Raw genomic sequence first — 21,537 nt, 5'->3', positions numbered from 1 at the left:
AGATATATCCCCATTGTAAGAAGAGCACGTGGTATACGGTAGACAATCAAATATTTGTTGGAGGAACACTGACGTGACCTTTCTGTCCCCCTCCCCAACCTGTGCTCAGAGGTGATCGTGGCCTTGGCTGTATGCGGCTCCATCCTCTTCCTTCTCATAGTGCTGCTCCTCACTGTCCTCTTCCGGATGCAGGCCCAGCCTCCGGGCTACCGCCATGTCGCAGATGGGGAGGATCATGCCTGACAACCACTCAGCCCCCTTCCCTCTGCCTCCTAGGGGAGGTGGGCTGGGCCCTTGCTCCTGACTATTGCTGCTCCCCAGCCCATGGACAGGAGACCCTGGGTTGGCCTCCCTCTGATTACCCTAACCTAGATGAATAAGTGGGGCTCGGCTTGGCCCATGGCACCTGTCGCTCAGCATTCGTGTGCCTCCTGTTTACCAAGTACTATGTTGGACTTTGGCTTTCTCCAAACAAGACTTGCCTCCGCCATGCTTCCGAAGGACTAGAAGTGTAGACAAGTATCCAAGTTTCACTCAGGACCTGGGATTAAAAAACTGAAGGAGTTGGTGCTTGATCGCCTTGCCCCCGCCAATCAAGCCTTGCTCTCTCTTCCAGCTTGGAGTCTTTGGCAAATGGTTCAGGGGACACAGTCTTGCCTCTCAGTGCTTATTTTAGTGGGAAAAACTGCACAACATTGGGCGTACAAACATTGGCTACTAAGGAGCTGGATCACTCAAAGGCCAGCCAGCCAAGTTTTCCTTTGTCCCCCTGAAGCCACCATTAGAGTCAGACATAATGCTTCAGGCACCTTTGTCACCCTGCAGCTGGAGCAGGTCAGAAGGGTGTTTGTACTGGGGTGGGGCGGGGGGGGGGGAGGGGAGTGAGTTGTACAGTTGTGACACTACTATCCCAGTCGGCTAGGCTGGGGTCTCTAGGGACCAGAGGTAAATGTAGGTTGTAAGCTGGACTGCTTGTGGCTGTGGCCCAGAATAGGGCTAAGGCAGCGTCCAGAGAATGAAAGTTTTAGACTCAGTGCTGTTTCTGTGCCTTTTCTTCATTTTGGGGGGCCAAAGGAGCCCTTTGACCAGATCAGTGCTGTAAAATCCACTCAGAAGCTCAGTTGGGTATGGTTTTATTGGCCATGTCAATAGTGAGCACAAACTGAAAACCACTACCTGATCACTCTGCCACTGCACGTCAAAGAAAAGTACCTTGGCCCCAGGCTAGATAATAGCAAGGACCCTTGGGGCACCTGGGGCACCAACTCTGGAGAAGTTTCTGGATCTAAGTCCAGAGCAGTAACATGCCAGTGTCCCAGTCCCACAGTGTCCCATGCCACAGTGTCCCTGCTCCGACCCTAAGACTTGGATACCTTTGGCCCTTTAACACATAGCCGCCTCTTCTCACAGGATTTGTTCTCAGGTGGCTCCAAGCCCTTGCTTGGCCCACACCGTCATTAATGTGTCTCATTTCCGCATCCCAGCTTCCTGGCTCCAAATGAGAATGTGATAACCTAGGAGGAGTGAGACCAGTCTGACTTGCACCTTCCATTATCAGTCTCTGAGAACTTGGGGTTGGCCCAGGGAACCTAGGACTTGGTAAGGAAATACCAGGAAATTGGAGAGCAGCCAGGCATTGCCATGACCAGGACAAAGCAAGAGTCATGGAGGGCCCAGGCCAAAGAGTCCACGGTCTCCTGGTAGTCTTCTTTACTGACTCCTACCCTGGGGTGACTGGTAGGGCTAAGCTGAGGAGAGCCTGCACTCAACCTTGGGGAGTAGGATAGGGCTTGGCCAGTCTGAGATATAACCACTTCACTCACCCATCAGAGAGGCCAGCGTGTCCCCCATGGGATTGAACTCATTGAGCTGCAGAGACAAGGGCATAAGCATGAGGAGAGGTTGAGGTACTGGGAGAAGGGCACATGAGGATAAATTTCTGGTCGTTTTTGGTCAATAAAGTAGGTTGAATCCCTGCTTCCTCCCATCATTATTTGAGGGCCCAAACCTCACCGAAATGATACCAGAAGATTCTGGGTCATAGAGCTGATACATCATCTTCCCTGAGCTTCCATCAAACACATCAATGGTCCTTAATTCATGGGGGGTACAACTTTTGAAATTAGGATCTGGGTATCGGCCCACAACAATGAGGTTGTACCGAGGATGCCAGGTTGCCTAGGAGACGAAGAGTTGTCATGAGAGTAAATGCAGAGCACTATCAAGAGGGACATCAAAAGTACTTTTTGTCACTAACACTTGTTAATACAGTTGCCAGCAATTTAATAATGGAGATCAGACCCACATGAAACTATTGTATGCGCATCTACCGTCCCAAATTTTTAATCCCAAATTGGCCTCTCTGGACCTTGGGACACCTTCAGGCCTTCTTTCTCTTTTGCACTTCCTGAGATCATACCAACTGATCAATGTTTTAACATCAGCTTTACCCAGACATTAACCAAAGAGGTAAGCCTACAACAAAGCGAAAAGTCTCTGGTAACCAAAAACCAAGTAGGATGGAAGTTCTGAAGTAATCCCTCCATCAATGTGAACGATAAAAGAGTTGAGCAGGAGATGGCTCATGGCCAAGAAAGGGAAAGAAACCTATGTTCCCCAGATTACCCCACTCAAAACAAATCTGGCAGTTAGCTGGAATGACAGGTGGGATTTTCCTAAGAAATCTCAAGGGAGTTTTGAAGGTGGAAAGACATGGTTAGCGGGAAGGACGAGGTGGTACATGCCACGGCTTGGACATGTCACAAGCCCACCTGGGAAGCTAGAAATTGGCCTGGCTGGTTACAAAGTGGGAGACGACACATGGATCAATGGGAACCAGCCAGTGATGAATGCTCGTTCTTAAGAGCTTGGGTTGGATTTGAGGTACGTGGGAGCCTCCCTAATACTAAATCATCACTGTTTATGTAGTACTTACCAGGCACTGGGCATGTGCTTTAGGTATACTGATTCTTCCAACAACCCTATCGGTCAGATACTATTATTCCCTTTTTAGAGATGAGGAAACCAAGACCCAAAATTCAAGCAGCTTGCCCAAGGATTCTAACCGGAGGTTGTCAGCCTGCCTGAGGCTGGCGCCCCCACCACTATGCTGTCTTGATGAAAGAACTACAGGCATGAAACCTGGAGGTCTGAAGAAAGGCTGTGGTTCTATAAAAGAACACAAAGCAGGAGAGCAGAGTAATGGGCAGAGCTGAGGCTGCCTGGGGGCATGGGCAGGAAGGAATCAGAAGACTTCAAGACCATAAAAACCTTGGGGGCTGAGACTGGAGAAGTCATTAGCAAGGCTGAGGTCAGCAGGAACTGAAGTTTGAGGGCAGAACAGCAGGGAGATAGGCTGGGCTGAAAAAAAAACAAAAACAGGAAAAGAGCTTACAGGAGACAGAACCCAGCAAAGTGGGGTTGTAGAAGGGGGACAGAAGGGACAAAGAGAGAGCCAGGGGAGAAGAGGCTGCTTTGTGGGGTGCAAGATGAGATCTGGGATTAGGGATTCCAGATCTGGCCTTTCTCTACCCAGTCTGGGATAGACCCAGTCTATCCCCATGTCATAGCACCCTGTCTTCATCACTTACCTTGATGGGCGTCAGGTGCTGGAAGTGGCGGTGAGGGTGTGGGATCAGGCTCGGGGGGCAGTCCCACTGGGAGGCCGAGTAAACCCGGAGCTCACTCTTCTGGTCAGTGGTCAGGAGCTGGGCTCCGTCAGGACTGAAACAAGCTGGCGAGTGAAAAGCCCCAGAACTGAAGGAACCACAGGCCCTTGTCCTGGCTGGTACAGGCCTTCTGCAGGGGCGCCCTCTTTCCCACTCCTCTCTAGACCCCGGGTGGAAGGGAGGAGGTGAATCTGGACTGTGAACAAAAACATTCTAGAAACTTAGCAGCTGTTGGGGACCACTAGTTTCCGAAAGTTTCCAAGATATCAACTTGGTTGATGCTATCAGGGTAAAGGGTTTGGCCTAGCAGCTTCTAAATGTTGAGGGGAGACCCCAGAAACGGTTGGATAGGCACGGTCTGCAGGAAGGATGAGGTCTGATATATCACACCTGCGTTGACAGGATGGCTATGCAGCAGCGAGTGGAGGCAGCTGGATTTCCCTTTAACCTGGCGCAGGTCCCAGATTTTCACTGTTTGGTCCACAGAGGCTGTGGCCAGGAGCCAATCACAGCATGGGTTCAGAGCCACATGGGTCACTTTCTTTTTGTGCATTCTCAGATTCCAAAGCTGCAGAGAAGGGCTTGGTTCAGGTGGGGTGCAGGGAGGCTGGGGGTAAGGGAAAGAAAGGGAAGACCAGGGCTCCAGAGAACGCACCTCCCTGCCGTCCATGTTCAACAGGATCACATGTCCCACATTGTCGCCTGTGACCACCATTCGGCTTCTGGCAGACACATCCAGGCTGCAAAACCAGATGCTGGAGGGAGAGACTGTGCTATAAGATTCTTGGGGACAAAGGCAAGAGCCATTAACTGGTCCAGCTCTAACGTCTAACGGATAGATGTCCAATCAGTATTTGTTGAATAAGTGAATAATTGTCTCACCACGGACTTCCAGTGAGGAACACTCTTACTTGTCTACCTTCCAGAGAGAGGGCATGAGGGTGATGAGGCTCAGAAATTTGTCCAGTTACTGTCGGGGCCAGGATCCTCAGCTGGTAGGAGTCCTTAAGAAGCTGTCCCTTAGAGCCATTAGGCAAGTCCCCAGGCCAGCCTGCCCCCTATAGCCCTGGGTTTTGAGGAAGACATGTTTATTGGTGTCTCTCTTCACTCTCTACCCTCTGGGCCAAAGGAGATGACAAATCAAAAAGGGACTGCTCAGCTCCGGTTGTCAGAGCTGGCGAGAAAAGAACTTCTGCCCTCTTCTGAGCATTTAGGGAAAAAAGCACAATTTTAGGAGCTCTGTCTTGCTCTTTTGCCTCTCGGACTACTTGAGGACAAAGGGTTGGGATTGCTTCAGGGATCCTAATGCCCAGCCAGGAGATCTCAGATTCCTATTTTTCCTCTCAAACACTCAAATCCTTGCTACGGTGTCTTTTGTATCCCCTACAAATATCTTTCGGAGGGAGGGTTTCTTGTGGAGCTGAGTCTATCCCATCACTTGCCCTGATTGCTTGGTATTACTTACCTCCGTGGGGCAGCCAAGGATAATGTCCAGTGCTAGTTAGAGCCTCGACACCCTTGATTCCTTAGAGAACAGTTAGAGTCGTGTCTCTGGCTAGAAATCAAACTGACGCGTCTTTTGTAATTTCTCCTGCCACTTGCCCTTGGGGAGTCCAAAGTGCTTTATGGGCACAATTCTATCCCTTTAAGCTTCTATCAAAGAAGTGGTTGGGTCATTACAACTCAGGGATGTAGAGAATGAAATCTCAAATTCTTAGTTCCTGCTCCAACCTTTAAAAGTGGCTTTCTAGGCCAATGCCATGTTAACTAGTGAGAATCAAGGTCTAGTCTAATATATGAATGCCTCACAGAAGAGCTGAAGCCCTTCCCTCTCTGAGAAGAGCTGAGGTTCTAGAATACCTCACCGAAGCAGTAACCCACCTGGAACAGAGAAAGGCAGCTACAGAAAGTCTCAGAAAGAGAGGGAAGGGTGGAAAGGGGCTGCCACCTTGCTGGTCTTTCCCGTGCCAGGTTTGGGTAATACAAACGAGATCCAGAGGCTCTCGTCAGAACTACACCGAGAGCCTAGAAGCCCTTTCCCTCCTAGTGAAGCCACTCACTTGCAGGTGTCTGAGCTGGTAAACACTCGGAGCGTGTTGCCTTTAAAGTCTTGCAGCCTAGTTGTTCCCTCCATTGAGGAGGTGAAAAACTGGTTCGTATCAAGAGGGTTAAACTTCAGCCCAGTGACGCTCCCTCCAGCTCCAATCTAACATAAGGAAGAGAAAAACCAGTGAGTGAAGATGGCCCAGGAGAAGGATGAGGCCTGGGTGCACGGAGTCTGCCGACCAGACAGCCGGGCAGGCAGCACGTGCGGCCAGGCCAGCCGAGAGGCCTGGACGCAGGCATGCGCTCCATGGGACTCTTCATTACTTAAGGTTTTAGTTTTAATTGAATTAAAAAAAAAAATTAACACACGGTACATTTGGTTGTTTTTACCACACACTTCTATGGATGTGAAAACACAAGAGTATAGATTTGAATAACCAGCACTCAAATCAGGATGCAGAACAGTCCATCCCCTCAAAAAAGCCCCCTGTGCTCTCCCCTCGTGGTCACACCCCTTCTCCTCCTGTCACCCCTCGGCCACTGTGCATCTGTTCTCTATCACCGTGCTATGGTTTTGCCTTTAATAGATTGTCGTATAAATGAATCATACAGTATTCATCTCACTCAGCATAATGCCCCTGAGATGCACCCAAGTTACTATGTGTACCCAGAGCTCATTCCATTTTATTGCCAAGCATTCCATTATGTGGATGTACCATGGTTTGTTTATTGCCCAGTGCTCTTTAGAAGAGCTTCAGCTGGGAACAGTGCCTGGATTAGGTGGGCAGGAGTCAGATCTGAACTCCTTCCTATTTTTTCCAGATATTCCAGACAATGATGATGAAAATAATCATAACATCAAAAAACATAACCTTATTAAGTGCTTCTTATGTATCAGGCACAGTTTTAAGAACTTTACACCCTCAAGAGCCCCTTCTCTACTTCTTAAGCTGCCGCTATCCCAGCCTCACAGACCCGTACAAGGCCTCTTACACAACATCCACTTGGCTCACTCAGTATGCTAACTGGCACGTCCTATCCCCTCTATAAAGGTGACGATGGTCCGCCAAACACTTACTGCTGTGATAATCTTCTGCTCCCAACAGTTGAGTCCTGTGCTCACTAAGGCTTCACCGCGTTTGCTTTTTTTTTTTTTTTTAATATTTATTATTTTGAGAGAGAGAGAGAGCGTGCATGCAGGGGAGGGACAGAGAGGGAGGAAGAAAGAGAATCCCAAGCAGGCTCCGCGCTCTCTGTCAGTGCAGAGCCCGACGCGGGGCTCGATCTCTCAAGCCGTGAGATCATGACCTGAGCCGAAATCAAGAGTCAGATGCTCAACCGACTGAGCCACCCAGGCACCTCCAAAATAAATGTCTTTAAAGAAAAGTTTCTGAAGTCAATGGAGAGCTATCAAGGCATCCAGGACATGAAGACCAACATCCCAGAGAAAGAAGCAGAAAGATGGACCTGACGTTTGGATGCTGCTTTACCCCTTGAGGTCTATGCAGATTAGAAGGCTGTGGCTTTGAAGCAGAGAAACCAAACTGCAGACAAGCTGATATGAAAGTGGTAGGTGGCTTCAAGGCTGAGAAGCTGGGCTGCGGTTTTGCCAGTCTCACACGGCAAGAGAGGCAGAACTGGAGTTCAGACTTGCCAAGAAGGAGAGGTCTTAGAAAAAAACCCCAGCTTTTAGTTAAGATCCTAGACACTCTCGAAATAAGAGCAAACTAGAAATAGCCTGACCTTCACAAAACCTGAAGTCCAGATTCAAATAATTTTAAACTCATTGGATTAAGATGATCTGATGGAGAAAAAAAAATTGTCTCTAGAGGAAAACATCACTACCCAAAACTCAAAATTATCTCTACAAGTTTTCATATGCAATATTTGGCATTACATCTAAAACCATCCGGCATATCAGAAGATAAGGCCAAATAAACAAAAACGAAGAGGAAAAAACAACATTTGAAAGATACAGGAGATACAGATATTGGAGCTGTTATACATAGGCTTTAAAATAATTGTGATTAGGCATCTGGCTGGCTCAGTCGGTGGAACATCTGACTCCTGATCTTGGGGTCATGAGTTCAAGCCTGATGCTGGGCATGGACCCTACTTAAATACATACATACATACCTACATACACAAAATAATTGTGATTAAAATACATTTTTAAAAATAGACCTAATTTTAAAATGGACAAAGGATTTGAACAGACATTTTTCCAAAGACATGCAAATGGCCAGGAGCACATGAAAAGATGCTCAACATCATTAGTCATCATGAGATACTATTTCACACCCTCTGGGATGGCTATAATAAAAAAGATAGACAATTAGGGATGTCTGGGTGACTCAGTTGGTTAAGCATCTGACTCTTGATTTCAGCTCAGGTCACGATTCAGTTTGTGAGATCAAGCTCCACATCAGGCTCTGTGCTAATAATGCAAAGCCTGCTTGGGATTCTCTCTCCCCCTCTCTCTCTGCCCCTCCCATGCTCATGCTCTCTCTCAAAATAAATAAACATTAAAAAAAAAAGACAATTACAGGTGGTGAAAAGACAACCCATAAAATGGGAGAAAATATTCACATACTGTATCTGATAAGAAGTTAATATAAAAAAAATATAAGGAACTCTATAGCAAAAACCAAAAATCTCCCCCAAATAACCTAAACAATGGGCAAAGGACCTAAATAGACATTTCTCCAAAGAAGACACACAAATGGCCAACAGGTATGTGCAAAGGTGCTCAACATCACTAATGCTGACATCAGGGAAATGCAAATCAAAACTACAATGAGCTATATCACCTTAAACTTGCTAGAATAGCTATTATCAGGGGCACCTGGGTGGCTCAGTTGGGTAAGCACTGACTTCAGCTCAGGTCATGATCTCATGGTTTGTGATTTCGAGCCCTGCTTTGGGCTCTGTGCTGACAGCTCAGAGCCTGGAGCCTGCTTCAGATTCTGTGTCTCCCTCTCTCTCTGCCCCTCCCCAACTCACTCTCTCTCTTTCAAAAATAAATAAATAAACACTAAAAGAAAAAAAAGAATGCTATTATCGAAACAACAGAAGATAACAGGTACCAGCAAAGGGGTAGAGAACAAGGTACTCTTGTACACTGTTGATGGGAATGTAAGTTGGTAGAGGCACTGCAGAAAACAGCATGGGGGTTCCTCAGAAAATTTAGAAATACCATGTGATCCAGTAATCCCACTTCTGGGTATATATCCAAAGGAAATGAAATAAGCTTCTCAAAGTGTTATCGTCCCTCCTGTGTTCACTGCAGCATTATTCACAGTAGCCAAGATAGGAAAACAACCTCAGTGTCTGTAGACAGATGAAGAGATACAGAAAATGTTGTATGTATATAAATGGAATATTATTGAGCCTTTAAAAAGAAGGAAATCCTGCCATTTGTGACAACCAGGATGAACCAGGAGGATGCTATGCTAAGTGAAATAAGTCAGACACAGAAAGACAAATACTGCATGATCTTACTTATATGTGAACTCTAAAGAGATGGAACTCATAAAAGCTGAGTAGAATGGTGGTTGCCTAGGGGCTTGGGGCTGTAGGAGATAGGGTACAAAGTGTCAATTATGCAGGATGAGTAAGTTCTGGAGTTCTAACGGACAGCACGGTGACTACAGTTATTAACAGTATGTTATATGTTTGAAATTTACTAAGAGAGTTGATCTTAAATGTTCTCAGCTCGTTGCACGCACACAAGGTAATATGTGAGGTGATGAATTAGCTTGACCATGGTAATCATTTGCAAGTACATATATGTTAAAACTTCACACTGTACACCTTAAATATGCACAATTTTTATTCGTCAATTATACCTCAATAAAGCTGGAAAAAAACCCACAAATGTTGTTAAGGATGTGGAGAAGTTGAAGCCCTCCTACACTGCTGGTGGGAATGTGAAATGGAGAAGTCGCTCTGGAAAACTGTTTGGCAGTTCCTCAAAAACTTAAACATAAAGTTACTGTGTGTCTCATCAATGTACACTCTTGGGCATATAGGCATATACCCAAGAGAAATGAATAAGTATGTTCACATGAAAACTTGAACACAAATATTCATAGAAGCATTATCCATAATAAAAGGCGGCTAAAAATCAATGATTCAAACATCCATCTCAAGAAGGTATGAAAGTAACAGGAAAATAAAGTAGGAGATTGAATAGAAATGAATAAAACAGAAAACAAATATACTGTGGGAAAATTCACAAACAAAAGTTGGTTCAACGAAAATACTACTAAAATTGATAAATCCCTGGTGAGACTGACCAGACAGAAGTCACAAATAACAATGTAATAGATCAAAAAAGGGACATCAGTAGAAATCTTAGACATTTTAAACAATAATAAGAGGATATAATAAACAATCTTATGCCAATAAATTTGAAACCTTAGATGAAATGGGGAAATCCCTAGAATTTGCTACACTGATGGAAAATGAAAGAGAAAATCAGAATAGTCTGATTAAAGGCATTGTATTCACAACTAAAAGTGTTCTTGCAAAGTAAATTCCAGATCCTGGTAGCTTCACTGTTGAATACACTAAACATTTAAGGAAGAAATAATATCAGTCTTTTGTTGTTGTTGTTTTCCAACCATCTCAAACTCTTCGAAAAGTTGTAAGACTAGCACAAAGAACTGCTTTTCTGGAAGCATTTGATAATAAATTACCAGCTTGATGTCCAATCACCCTCAAATACTCTACTGTGTATTTCCTACGCAGAACATTCTCCTATGTAACCACAATAAGCCCATCAAAACTTAGGGGTATCTAAAGCAGTTCTAACTCGTAGAAACAGAAAGCATTAATTGCGGTTGCCAAGGGCTGAGGGAAGGGGAAAATAAGGAACTTATCCGATGGGTATACAGTTTCGGTTTTACACAATGAAAAAGTTCTAGAGTTCTGTTATATAATAATGTGAATATAGTTAACCCTACTGTACACTTAAAAATGTCTTGGTGATTGGGGTGTCTGGGTGGCTGAGATGGTTAAGTGTCCCACTCTTGATTTTGACTCAGGTCATGATCTCACAGTTCGTGAGTTTGAGACTGGTGTCAGGCTCTGAGCTGACAGCATGGAGCCTGCTTGGGATTCTCTTGCTCCTTCTCTCTCTGCCCCTCCCTCCCTCCCTCACTCATGCACACACACACACACACACACACACACACACTTTTTCTCTCTCAAAAAACAAATAAACTTAGGGGCGCCTGGGTGGCGCAGTCGGTTGAGCGTCCGACTTTAGCCAGGTCACGATCTTGCGGTCCGTGAGTTCGAGCCCCGCGTCAGGCTCTGGGCTGATGGCTCAGAGCCTGGAGCCTGTTTCCGATTCTGTGTCTCCCTCTCTCTCTGCCCCTCCCCCATTCATGCTCTGTCTCTCTCTGTCCCCAAAAAAATAAATAAACGTTGAAAAAAAAACAAATAAACTTAGAAAAATGTATGTATATAGGGGCACCTGGGTGGCTCAGTCAGTTAAGGGTCTGGCTCTTGACTTCAGCTCAGGTCATGATTTCATGGTTCGTGGATTCAAGAAGCCCCATGTCGGGCTCCACACTGATAGTGCAGAGCCTGCTTGGGATTCTGTTTTCCTCTCTCTCTGCTCCTCCCCCGCTCATACAGTCTCTCTCTCTCTCTCTCTAAATAGATAAACTTAAAACAAATATATATATATATATTTTTTTTTTTAAATGTTCAGTGATAAATGTTATGTGCTTTTACCATGATTTTTAAGAAGCAGTATTACTTGCTGGAGATGATAAAATTGGAAAAGTTTTAAGAAATGAGAAAAAAAGAAAATTTAAGTGAAAAATTGGAATATAATTAATAAACCAAAACAAACACACAAAATCAATTGGTGTAGCTTATCACATTAGGAGAATAAAGGGGAAAAATCATATGCTGATCTCAAGAGATACAAAAAAGTATTTGATGAGATACAATTTCATTCACAAGAGCTTCTGGCAAACCAGAAATAAAAGGGGAATTTACATAATCTGATAAGGGATATTAAAAAACAGACAATTTTAAAACACAAACAAGCTCCCATGTATATACGCAAAAGAAGTAAAAACAGGTATTCAAACAAAAACTTGTACACGTACATTCACAGCAGTTGCATTCATAATAGCAAAAGGTGGAAACAACCCAAACGTCCATCAACAGATGACTGGATAAATGAAATGTGGCAAATCCGTATGATGGACCATTATTCAGCTATAAAAAAGTAATGAAGTACTGATCCATGCTACAACATAGATGAACCTTGAAAACATTATGCTAAATGAAAGAAGCCAAACCCAAAAGGAAAAATATTGCATGATTCCATTTATATGAAGTACCCGAATAGTCAAATTTTTAAATATTTTTTTAATGTTTATTTATTTTTGAGAGACAGGGATAGACAGTGAGTGGGGGAGAGGCAGAGAGAGAGAGGGAGACACAGAATCAGAAACAGGCTCCAGGCTCTGAGCTGTCAGCACAGAGCCCGACGTGGGGCTTGAACTCACGGACCACAAGATCATGACCTGAGCCGAAGTTGGACGCTCAACCGACTGAGCCACCCAGGTGCCGCAAATACTCAAATTTTTAGAGACAGAAGGCAGATTAGTGCATATAGGGGAGGGTAATAAAGAGTCTTTGTTTAATGGTACAGAGTTTTATTTTGGGAAGATGTACAAGTTCTAAAGATGGTTGTGGTGATAGTTGCACAACAATGTGAAAGTACTTAATGCCACTGAATTGTACACTTAAAATGGTTAAAATGGGGAGACGCCTGGCTGGCTCAGTCAGTTAAGCATCCGACTCTTGGTTTCAGCTTGGGTCATGATCTTGCAGTTCGTGGGTTTGAGCCCCACATCAGGCTCTGCACTGACTGTGCAGAACCTGCTTAGGATTCTCTCTCTGTCTCTCTCTGCCCCTCCCACATCTCTCTCTCTCTCTCTGAAAACAAATTAACTTTAAAAAAATTTTTTAAATGAAATAAACTTTTAAAAACTGGTTAATTTTATGTTATGTGTATTTTACAGTAGAAAGTAGAAGAAATCATGCTCAATGATAAAATATAAAAGCCTTCTATGATCAAGAATAAGACAAGCATGTCTGCTAGAATCAATATTCAGCAATGTACTAGAATAAGACAATGGAACAAGGCAAAAAAGAAGTATAAGAATAGAAAAGAAAGAAACCCAACTCTTGTGATTTGTAGGTGACAAGACTGTGTAGGACAAAAATGTTAAATCCTCAGATAAACTTATTACAATGAATGGGAATTTCTGTTCCCAACCATGATGGAGTGTCAGAAAACAGGTATATCTTCCTGTCTTAAACAACTAAGAAAATGGACAAGAAAAGTGAAATAGGTTCTCAGAGATTAGACAGCAGGCAGCACAAGACAGGAGGCAAGCAAAAGAGATAGTCCTACAAGTGTCCCAGCTTAGCACTTGGAGAAAGCATCCAGGCAGCAAGACGGAGAGGGAGGACACACACAGCCTAGCAGTCTCACTGACTTGAGAAGACAGAATTTTAGGAAAGCCAACATAGCAAGAATTTGTGGGCAAAATTCTGGGGAGGAGACACACAGAGGCGACATTCTGGAGATTTTCACAAGGATCCCCTCAAGTCTTTTGGGTAAGTATTAATGTGTAAATGGGTATGAGGAAATTACCCAAGGCTGGGAGGGGAGTGGGGAGAAACACCATGAATAAATAGGGGAGAATCCTCAGAATAGTCTGTATTCTCACCATCCAGAATGAAAAGACTTAATATACAGAACACTGAGTCTTCAGAAGAGTATTGCCTCAGGATGAGGCCAACTTATACCTAGACTATAGGCTTCCTTAAATCCATGCTAACTGGGGTAGATTAAATAATGGTCCCCAAGATGTCCATGCCCTAATCCATGGACCCCATGAATAATACTCTAGATGACAAAAGGGATTGTGCCTATGTGGTTAAGTTAAGGATATTGAGATGGGGAGATTATTTTGGATTGTCTGGGTGGGACTGATATAATCGAAATCAAATAGTCTTTATAAGAGCAACACAGGGGGAGTCAGTCAGAAAAGAAAGCAATGTGATCACAGAAGCAGAAATTGCAGTGATGCACTTTTAAGATGGAAGAAGCCACAGCCCAGGAGTTCAGATGGCCACAAGAAGCTGAAAAAAGCAAGGAAACAAATTCTCCCCTCAGAAACTTGAGAAAGAACCAGCCTTGCCAACGTGTTGACATTTGTTCAGAAAAATGATTTCAGATTTCTGACCTCCAGAACTGTAAGAGAATAAAATTGTTTTGTTGTAAGATACCAAGACTGTGATAATCTGTTATAGAATCAATAGGAAACTAATATAGTAACTATATTAACAAAGCTTAAAAGCAAGCCTTGAAGGTATCAAACTGGTTATAAGTACCTGTGTCCCAGAACAAAGCCCAACAATATTTAAAAGAATACAACAAAATCCAACATCCAACAATGTAAAATTCACAATGTCTGGCATCCAATGAGAAATTACCAGGCATGCAAAGAAGCAGGAAAATAGAACTTATAACCAGAAGAAAGCTCAGTGAATATGAACACCCTTACAAGTGACACAGATGATAGAATTAAGCAAAAACATTGAAACAAGTGTCATAAACATATTCTATATGGTCAAGAAAAGCAGAGGAAGTAATGAACATGAAAAAAGAAATGGAAGATATTTTAAAAGGCCTAAATTAAGCTTCTAGAGATGATATACAGTATCTGAAAAGAAAAATACATTGGATGGGATTAATGGCAGATTAGATGTAGACGATCAATGAAGTTGAGACATGCGGTAGAAGCTATGCAAAATAAAATGAGGGGGAGGGGAATAAAAAATAAAGTGTTAATCAGTGACCTGCAGGACAATACCTAGTAGCCTAACATGTATGTAATTGGAGTCCCAGAGGGGGAAAAAAAAAAGAGGGGAGAAACTATTTGAAGAAATGATGACCTAAAATTTTCCAAATTTGATGACAAACCCATAGATCCAGGAAGTTCAGTGAACCCCAAACAGGAGAAACATATAGAAAAACACACCAAACAAATCACAATCATTTTTATTTTTATTTAAAAAAATTTTTTTCAATGTTCATTTATTTTTGAGAAAGAGAGACAGAGTGTGAGTGGGGGAGGGGCAGAGACAGAGGGAGACACAGAATCAGTAGCAGGCTCCCGGTTCTGAGCTGTCATCACAGAGCCCAACACGGGGCTTGAACTCACGAACCGTGAGATCATAACCTAAGCCAAAGTTGGACGCTTAAGCAACTGAGCCACCCGGCACCCCTATTTTTATTTTTAATGTTCATTTATTTATTTTGAGAAAGAGAGAGAGTGTGCATGTGAACAGGGGAGGGGCAGAGAGAGAGAATCCTAAGCAGGCTCCCTGCTCAGCACAGAGCTCGACAGAGGGCTGGATCTCACCAACCAACAACCGTAAGATCATGACCTGAGCTAACATCAAGACTCGGGTGCTTAACCACCTGAGCCATCTAGGCACCCTCACAATTATTTTTTTTTTAAATAAGTCTCTCTGCTCCTTCCTGCTTGCACGCGCTCTCTCTCTCTCTCTCTCTCAAAATAGTAAGTATACTTATTTACTTGGGTAAGATACAGAATCTGAAGCAGGCTCCAGACTCTGAACTGTCAGCACAGAGCTGGACATGGGGCTCAAACTCAAAAAGTGTGAGATCGTGACCTGAGCAGAAGTCGGACACTTAACCAACTGAGCCACCCAGGCGCCCCAAAGATCATTTTATAATAAGAGTAAAACTAAGTTATCTTCATTTTGAAAATGTAATGTGTTTCCTTGCCAAGGGCCTGAAGATGTAAAGGTCAGAGCCAAGGTCAGAGGACAAAAGAAGTGATAAAATGAGGCACTGCTTCTCCTCCAGTCACTGGTGCCAAATCAACTTTCTGTCAGTATCTGGGAGTAAAGACAGGCAGTTCTCCAGACCACCATACCCCTCTTCTGTTCCAATCTAGTGTCTTGCTAATCCAAAATTCAAATGTCCAGGCCAATCTCCACCATGGTGTGAGGAAACATCACTTAAGTGCACATTATAATAAAGGGTGATGTAAACCAAAAGCAGTCTCAGCCTGGCACAAGTTCAAAGCAGATGTCATTCTCCTTTTGGTCAGGTGGCTCTTCCCTGAGGACACCCTTAGGTACTTCGTAAATTTCTCTATTCCCATGTCCTAGATTCCCAGGGGAAAAAAACCAAAACAAAACAAATCTCTTCCTGCCTGAGTTCTGGGTTTTGACTTCAATTTAAAACTGTCCCTTCTGGTGGTCACCTGTCTCACCAGTTGGGCAGGAAGCCAAACTCTGGGCACAGCATTTCTCTGGCTGCCTTTCTTCTGGCTTCAAGCACCTGTTTTCTTGAACATCCATCTCATCCCAAGGCTGTCTAACCTGGCCTTTTCTGATGGGCTGCTTTGGAGCCTCCACTTAAGAAAACTCATCCTGGGTTCACCACTGGCCTTGTCTGTCTCTTCTATTCCACTTCTGGGTATATGCCCAAAAGAACTGAAAGCAGGGACCTGAAGAGAGATTTGTACACCCATGTCCATAGCAGCATTATTCACAGCAGCCAAAAGGTAGAAGCAACCCAAGTGTCCATCAACAGATCAATGGATAAGCAAAATGTGGTATATACATGAAGTGGGATATTACTCAGCCTTAAAAAGGAAATTCTGACACCTGCTACAACATGGATGAGCCCAGAGGACATTATATGAAGTGAGATAAGCCAACAGATAAATATTGTATAGTTCCACTTATATGAGATACTCATGAGAGTGTCAAAATCATAAAGACAGAAAGTAGAATGGTGGTTGCCAAGGACAGGAAGAGGGAAGAATGGGGAGTTAGTGTTAGTGGGTACAGAATTTCACTTTTGCAAACACTTGCAGTTTTACTTTCTGGAGACTGGCTATAGAAGAATTCCAATATACTTAACACCATTGGACTATACACTTAAAAATGGTCAAGATGGTACATTTTGTTTTGTGTATTTCATCACAATTTTTAAAAATCAGAACATTTCATGTAAAAAAAAAAAAATCAAGATTTCAGGGTTCATTTGAAAAAATCAAACCTGATACCACGAGACCTAGATTCTTGCCTGTCAACCATCTCCTGTTTACCACTGATCCCATCATCTATCACTCTTTTTTCTCTTTGGCTTCTTAAGGCCTGTGAGTCTGTGGCTGCTGCTCTAAGCCCAGAGTGTCGCTTTTTACAGTAGAGTCCTCCATTTGTCAGCCCCCATCTGGGCAAACGAAAGGTTTTCTCTTTTCAAAAATGAACTATCTGGACCTCATCAAAATAAAAAGCTTCCGCACAGTGAAGGAAACAATCGGCAAAACTAAAAGGCAACTGATGGAATGGAAGAAGGTATTTGCAAATGACATATCAGATAAAAGGTTAGTATCCAAAATCCATGAAGAACTTACCAAACTCAACACCCAAAAAACAAATAATCCCATGAAGAAATGGGCAAAAGACACAAACAGACACTTCTCCAAAGACATCCTGATGGCTAACAGACACATGAAAAGACGCTCAACGTCACTTATCAGGGAAATACAAATTAAAACCACAGTGAGATACCACCTCACACCAGTCAGAGTGGCTAAAATTAAGACCTCAGGCCACAACAGATGTTGGTGAGGATGCAGAGAAAGAGGATCTCTTTTGCACTGCTGGTGGGAATGCAAACTGGTGCAGCCACTCTGGAAAACAGTATGGAGGTTCCCCAAAAGATTAAAAATAGAACTACTCTATGATCCAACAATTACACTATTAGGTATTTATCCAAGCGATATAGGTTGCTGTTTCAAAGGGGCACATGCACCCCAATGTTTACAGCAGTGCTATTGACAATAGCTGAAGTATGGAAAGAGCCCAAATGTCCATCAACAGATGAATGGATAAAGAAGATGTGGTATATATATATATATATATATATATATATATATATATACACAATGGAGTATTATTACACAGCAATCAAAAAGAATGAAATCTTGCCATTTGCAACTACATGAATGGAACTAGAGGGTATTCTGCTGAGCGAAATTAGTCAGTCAGGGAAAGACAAATATCATATGACTTCACTCATATGAGGAATTTAAGATACAAAACAATGAACCTAAGGGAAGGGAAGGAAAAATAATATAAAAAAGGGAGGGGGACAAAACATAAGAGACTCTTAAATATAGAGAACAAACCAAGGGTTGCTGGAGGGTTGTGGGTTGGGGGATGGGCTAAATGGGTAAAGGGCATTAAGGAAGACACTTGTTGGGATGAGCACTGTGTGTTATGTGTAGGGGATGAATCACTGGAACCTACTCCTGAAATCATTGTTGCACTACATGCTAACTAACTTGGATGTAAATTAAAAATAAATAAATGAATAAATAATTATAAAAATAAATAAACTGGCAATATTATAGCTGAAAAAATAAGTAAATAACAATAAAGCTCTTCTTTTTGGTAGAGGGGCCAACACCTTCACCCCTCAGCAATTGATGATAAACATCAACACGATTAAGGCCATCCCTAGAAAGCGCTATGCCAAACTTTGCCCCGAACACACTCTGCTTGTCCTTTTTCTCTCCATTTACCTAAATATTATTCCTCCTCACTCCCCACTCATCCATGAGCCTTCTCTGTTGACTCTAATTCACAAGGGGTTCTTCCTTCTCTCACATTCTGTAGCATTTAGCATCTATATTGCAAGTTATCTTGTATGTACATATCCCATCTACCCAGTTATACTTCAAGGCCCTCGCTCATTCAACAAATATAATAAAGCAGCTACTCCTCTAGGCCAAACATTGTTCGAGGAACTGGGGATATGGTAGTAAACCAGAAAGACAAGGTCCCTCTTATCGTGGAGCTTACTTTCCAAAGACATTTGTATGGGCAAAGGCACTCAAATAAGTGAAACATTTCAGATATTGATAAACATTGTCGGTGGGGGAAATGAAGCAGGGTAATGAACCAGAGTGAATGAGTCAAGTAGAGACTACTTTAGACAGAGTGGTCAGCGAAAGCTGTTTGAAGAAGTACACCAAGTCAAGACCTGAATGGTCATGGCTGAAGGGAGCCAGCCATGAGAAAACCAAGAGAAGGAGCACTCCAGTCAAAGAGAAAAGCAAGAGCAATGACGCAGTTTTAGGAATAGAAATAGCTTGTGTGGCTAAAGCATAGGAAGTGAGGAAAGACAGCAGAAGATGAGGGCAAGAGAAAAGAAGGGGCTCGGATTCTGTTCTATGTGATAACTTACAACAGGGTGGCCAACATTTTATACCTTCTAATATTTTAAGGGCTGGCACTCAATGAAGATTTGAGTATCGTCACCATTTCCTTGTTTGAAAATACCTAGTTACTTTGATCCCAGTCATCTCCTTGTTACCGGATAATTCTCCATCCCTTCAACAAACACTTCTTCAGCACTATTGTCTGGCACAGGGAACTGCTCACCCCTTTAATGAAGGTGGGTTTGTCCTTTATGCCAAAGTTCCAGAGCATGATATCTCCCCCTTTGGAACCCACAGCCAGGGTGCTGGGGTGAGTTGGGTGCCATGCCAAGGATGTGGCCCTCCTGTCAAAAGGGGCAGCCTTTTGGAATATCCGGTAAGAAGCCAGAGAGTGCACAAAGGACTGCTGGAGACCCTGACACAGAGAAAAAAGAATTAGGTTGAGTTAAAATCCAAGTCCTGGGTAAATTGTCAATCTCTGCCTCCTCCATAGATGAGCCCTAGGGCCAAGTCCTCCCCCCACCAAAGGAAAGTGAACTGCCTGGCTCTGTGTGTGAAAATATTTGCAATGTGCATGAACTAATCTTGGAAAGCAAGGGGGCAGAGTGCATTCCAGATGGGACCTTTACAGCATAAGACTTTTCTACTTGGCTGAATGCCCAGTAGGTCAGTCACCAAGGTAGAGGTGATCTGACCACTCTGACAACCCGCTGAACCAACGGAGCATCTAATTTTAGAACATCCCAATAGTAAAAAGGTACGAGGGAAACTCGAGCACTTCAGCCAGGAAATGCCTCACCTGCTGTAGTGATGGCCAGGCAGCTTTGCCCAGCTTATGGCGGTGAAGGGCCCTGACGATGCTGGTGTATGATGGCGGGACCTGAAGGCTAGCCAACCCCGCCCAAAGGCGGCCTGAGTCAAATCTTCTGCTAGAACCTGCCAAGCAGAACAGACACATATTTTCCTCTCTGCTCTCACGCACGGAAGGGTTTCCTGCTGAAATCTCAGAAAGAAAGCTTTGTTGTTCCATTCTACATAGCCAATCTCTCTCATTACCTCTTAAGGCCTTTCCATGGTCTGCTCAGTCTCAGCCAGCACAAAATATAGTGAGTAGGGATTCAGCCCCTTGCCCCAAACACTCCCCCAATAGTAATTCTGAAGCGAAGCTAAATATGAAATAATATGAAAACAAACCCTTGCAGGGTTTCTGAGAACGGAACCAAAGAAACACCCAAGAATAAAGTATACACAGAACTCTTCCCAGTAGGTTGGAAAACTCATGGTAGGGTTGGGTGACAATTTAAAAATCACATATCATGTAAAATAAAAAGATTTTAGGATAGCATGGTAGAAGTGACTGGGAAAAGAAGTATCTTTAAATCCTATATTAAAATAATGTAGAGGTGACCAGTTGTTCGCCCCAAGTCCAATCTGTTCTTTGGGAAACCAGCAGGATCCAGAGGGTCTGGCCTGGCTACTTTTGGAGAGATAGATCCACTTAGAATAGGAATAAAGATGTACTTGAGGATCTGGTTTCTATGAATCCAGCCTCTTGACAACCGATTAATCCCTTTTTCTTAGGGACAAAAAACACTTCATCAGCAACACCCTGCTCCAGTGTTTTGTGCCCACCCAATCCTTATAGCCCCAGGTTCAAGCCCCAATAAACCTCAGAGAATGAGTTTTCTAAGGAAGGAAATTGAAGATTCTCACAGCGGAAACCAAGGACACACAGCTAGCAACCATGACTACCGAAATTCACCACACGCACCACCAGGCAAGGTAGGATTATTTTAAGCAGTCGTCAGTGTGTAAAAATCCTGGTACACAGGAATTTGAAAAGTCCGTTGTGTCTTATGTAATGGAGCTCATCTGCCTCTTCCCATCACCTGAGAGGGGTTAAGCCCAAGCTCTGTGGTGTCAAAGGACCTGCGGAAAAATGCACAGCCCAAGGCATCCTTAAAACTTGGGATAGCCTCAGGAAACCAACAGCACCCCACCCCCCCCACTCCAGCCTCCTGCGTGAGAACCCCCAAAGGCGGAATTATTAAAGCAGCAGGCGCAGGCAGTACCGGGGCCCTTCACACAGAGCTTCTTGGCCTCGGGCTCCAGCTCCCGGGGGCTTCTGCTCCTCCTGGTCTTGGGGCGCACAACCACCTCGGGGGTCTTCTGGGTTTCTGGGCGTTTCCTGGGAGCCATCGCGTCCTCCGTGCGAAAGGGTACTGTGCCCTATGCCGAGATCAAGGAGGGAAGATTGAGAAGCCTCTGGGGAGAAACTAGGCGGGGACCAGGGAACTAAGCCAACTTCCCGCCAAACAGCCTCACCGCGTTCAATCTGGCTTCCTGCTCCGGCCCGCCCCCTCTCCGAGAGGCACGCGAGGGGAGGGGCTCATGGGCTCCCTAGAGAAAGACCCAACGCCTGGCCTCTAAATTGGGCGCGTTGGTGCCCATCAGCTGATCTGCCAGAAATAAAGATGGCCGCCATGGCTAGAGCACCCAACTTGAAGCCT

The 21,537-nt window shown here is 44.0% G+C and overlaps 2 protein-coding genes across 11 annotated transcripts in view; one reads left to right on the top strand and one right to left on the bottom strand.

Annotated features, from left to right (window-relative positions):
- The window catches only part of ACP2 (acid phosphatase 2, lysosomal), an 8,591-nt gene extending 6,614 nt beyond the window's left edge, over positions 1-1,977 (top strand). For all 7 annotated transcript variants that reach the window (XM_043582450.1, XM_043582449.1, XM_043582448.1 and 4 more), the window contains one exon: positions 110-1,977. In XM_043582450.1, the coding sequence (XP_043438385.1) occupies positions 110-243 (134 nt within the window). In that variant the 3' untranslated portion in view covers positions 244-1,977. The remainder of the gene's footprint in view (positions 1-109) is intronic.
- DDB2 (damage specific DNA binding protein 2) lies at positions 1,118-21,537 on the bottom strand. 4 transcript variants are annotated; one of them, XM_043582440.1, is made up of 11 exons: positions 21,353-21,531; positions 21,100-21,256; positions 19,827-19,963; positions 19,251-19,442; positions 5,729-5,874; positions 4,324-4,423; positions 4,059-4,236; positions 3,591-3,733; positions 2,014-2,178; positions 1,824-1,869; positions 1,118-1,514 (listed from the first exon to the last, which is right to left on the bottom strand). In XM_043582440.1, the coding sequence occupies exons 2-11, from the start codon at positions 21,224-21,226 to the stop codon at positions 1,468-1,470; spliced, it is 1,281 nt and encodes a 426-aa protein (XP_043438375.1). In that variant the 5' UTR covers positions 21,227-21,256; positions 21,353-21,531; the 3' UTR covers positions 1,118-1,467. The 4 variants fall into 4 exon arrangements, with proteins under 4 accessions (XP_043438375.1, XP_043438377.1, XP_043438374.1 ...); XM_043582442.1 differs by lacking the exon at positions 21,353-21,531 and adding an exon at positions 3,271-3,360; XM_043582439.1 differs by lacking the exon at positions 21,353-21,531 and having other exon boundaries at positions 21,100-21,346.

The sequence above is a fragment of the Prionailurus bengalensis genome, chromosome D1 (genome assembly GCF_016509475.1).
Source record: "Prionailurus bengalensis isolate Pbe53 chromosome D1, Fcat_Pben_1.1_paternal_pri, whole genome shotgun sequence".
Lineage (NCBI taxonomy): Eukaryota > Metazoa > Chordata > Mammalia > Carnivora > Felidae > Prionailurus > Prionailurus bengalensis.
This window is presented reverse-complemented; position numbering and strand designations above follow the sequence as displayed.

Excerpts from the sequence above, each read along its gene's own strand:
- DDB2 (XM_043582442.1), bottom strand. The coding sequence starts at position 21,226 with ATGGCTCCCAGGAAACGCCCAGAAACCCAGAAGACCCCCGAGGTGGTT. Across the intron at positions 3,361-3,590 it reads AGCACCTGACGCCCATCAAG|CCCAGCCTATCTCCCTGCTG; the intron begins GTAAGTGATGAA and ends TTTTTTTTTCAG. Across the intron at positions 2,179-3,270 it reads CTCCAGTCTCAGCCCCCAAG|GCAACCTGGCATCCTCGGTA; the intron begins GTTTTTATGGTC and ends TTCGTCTCCTAG.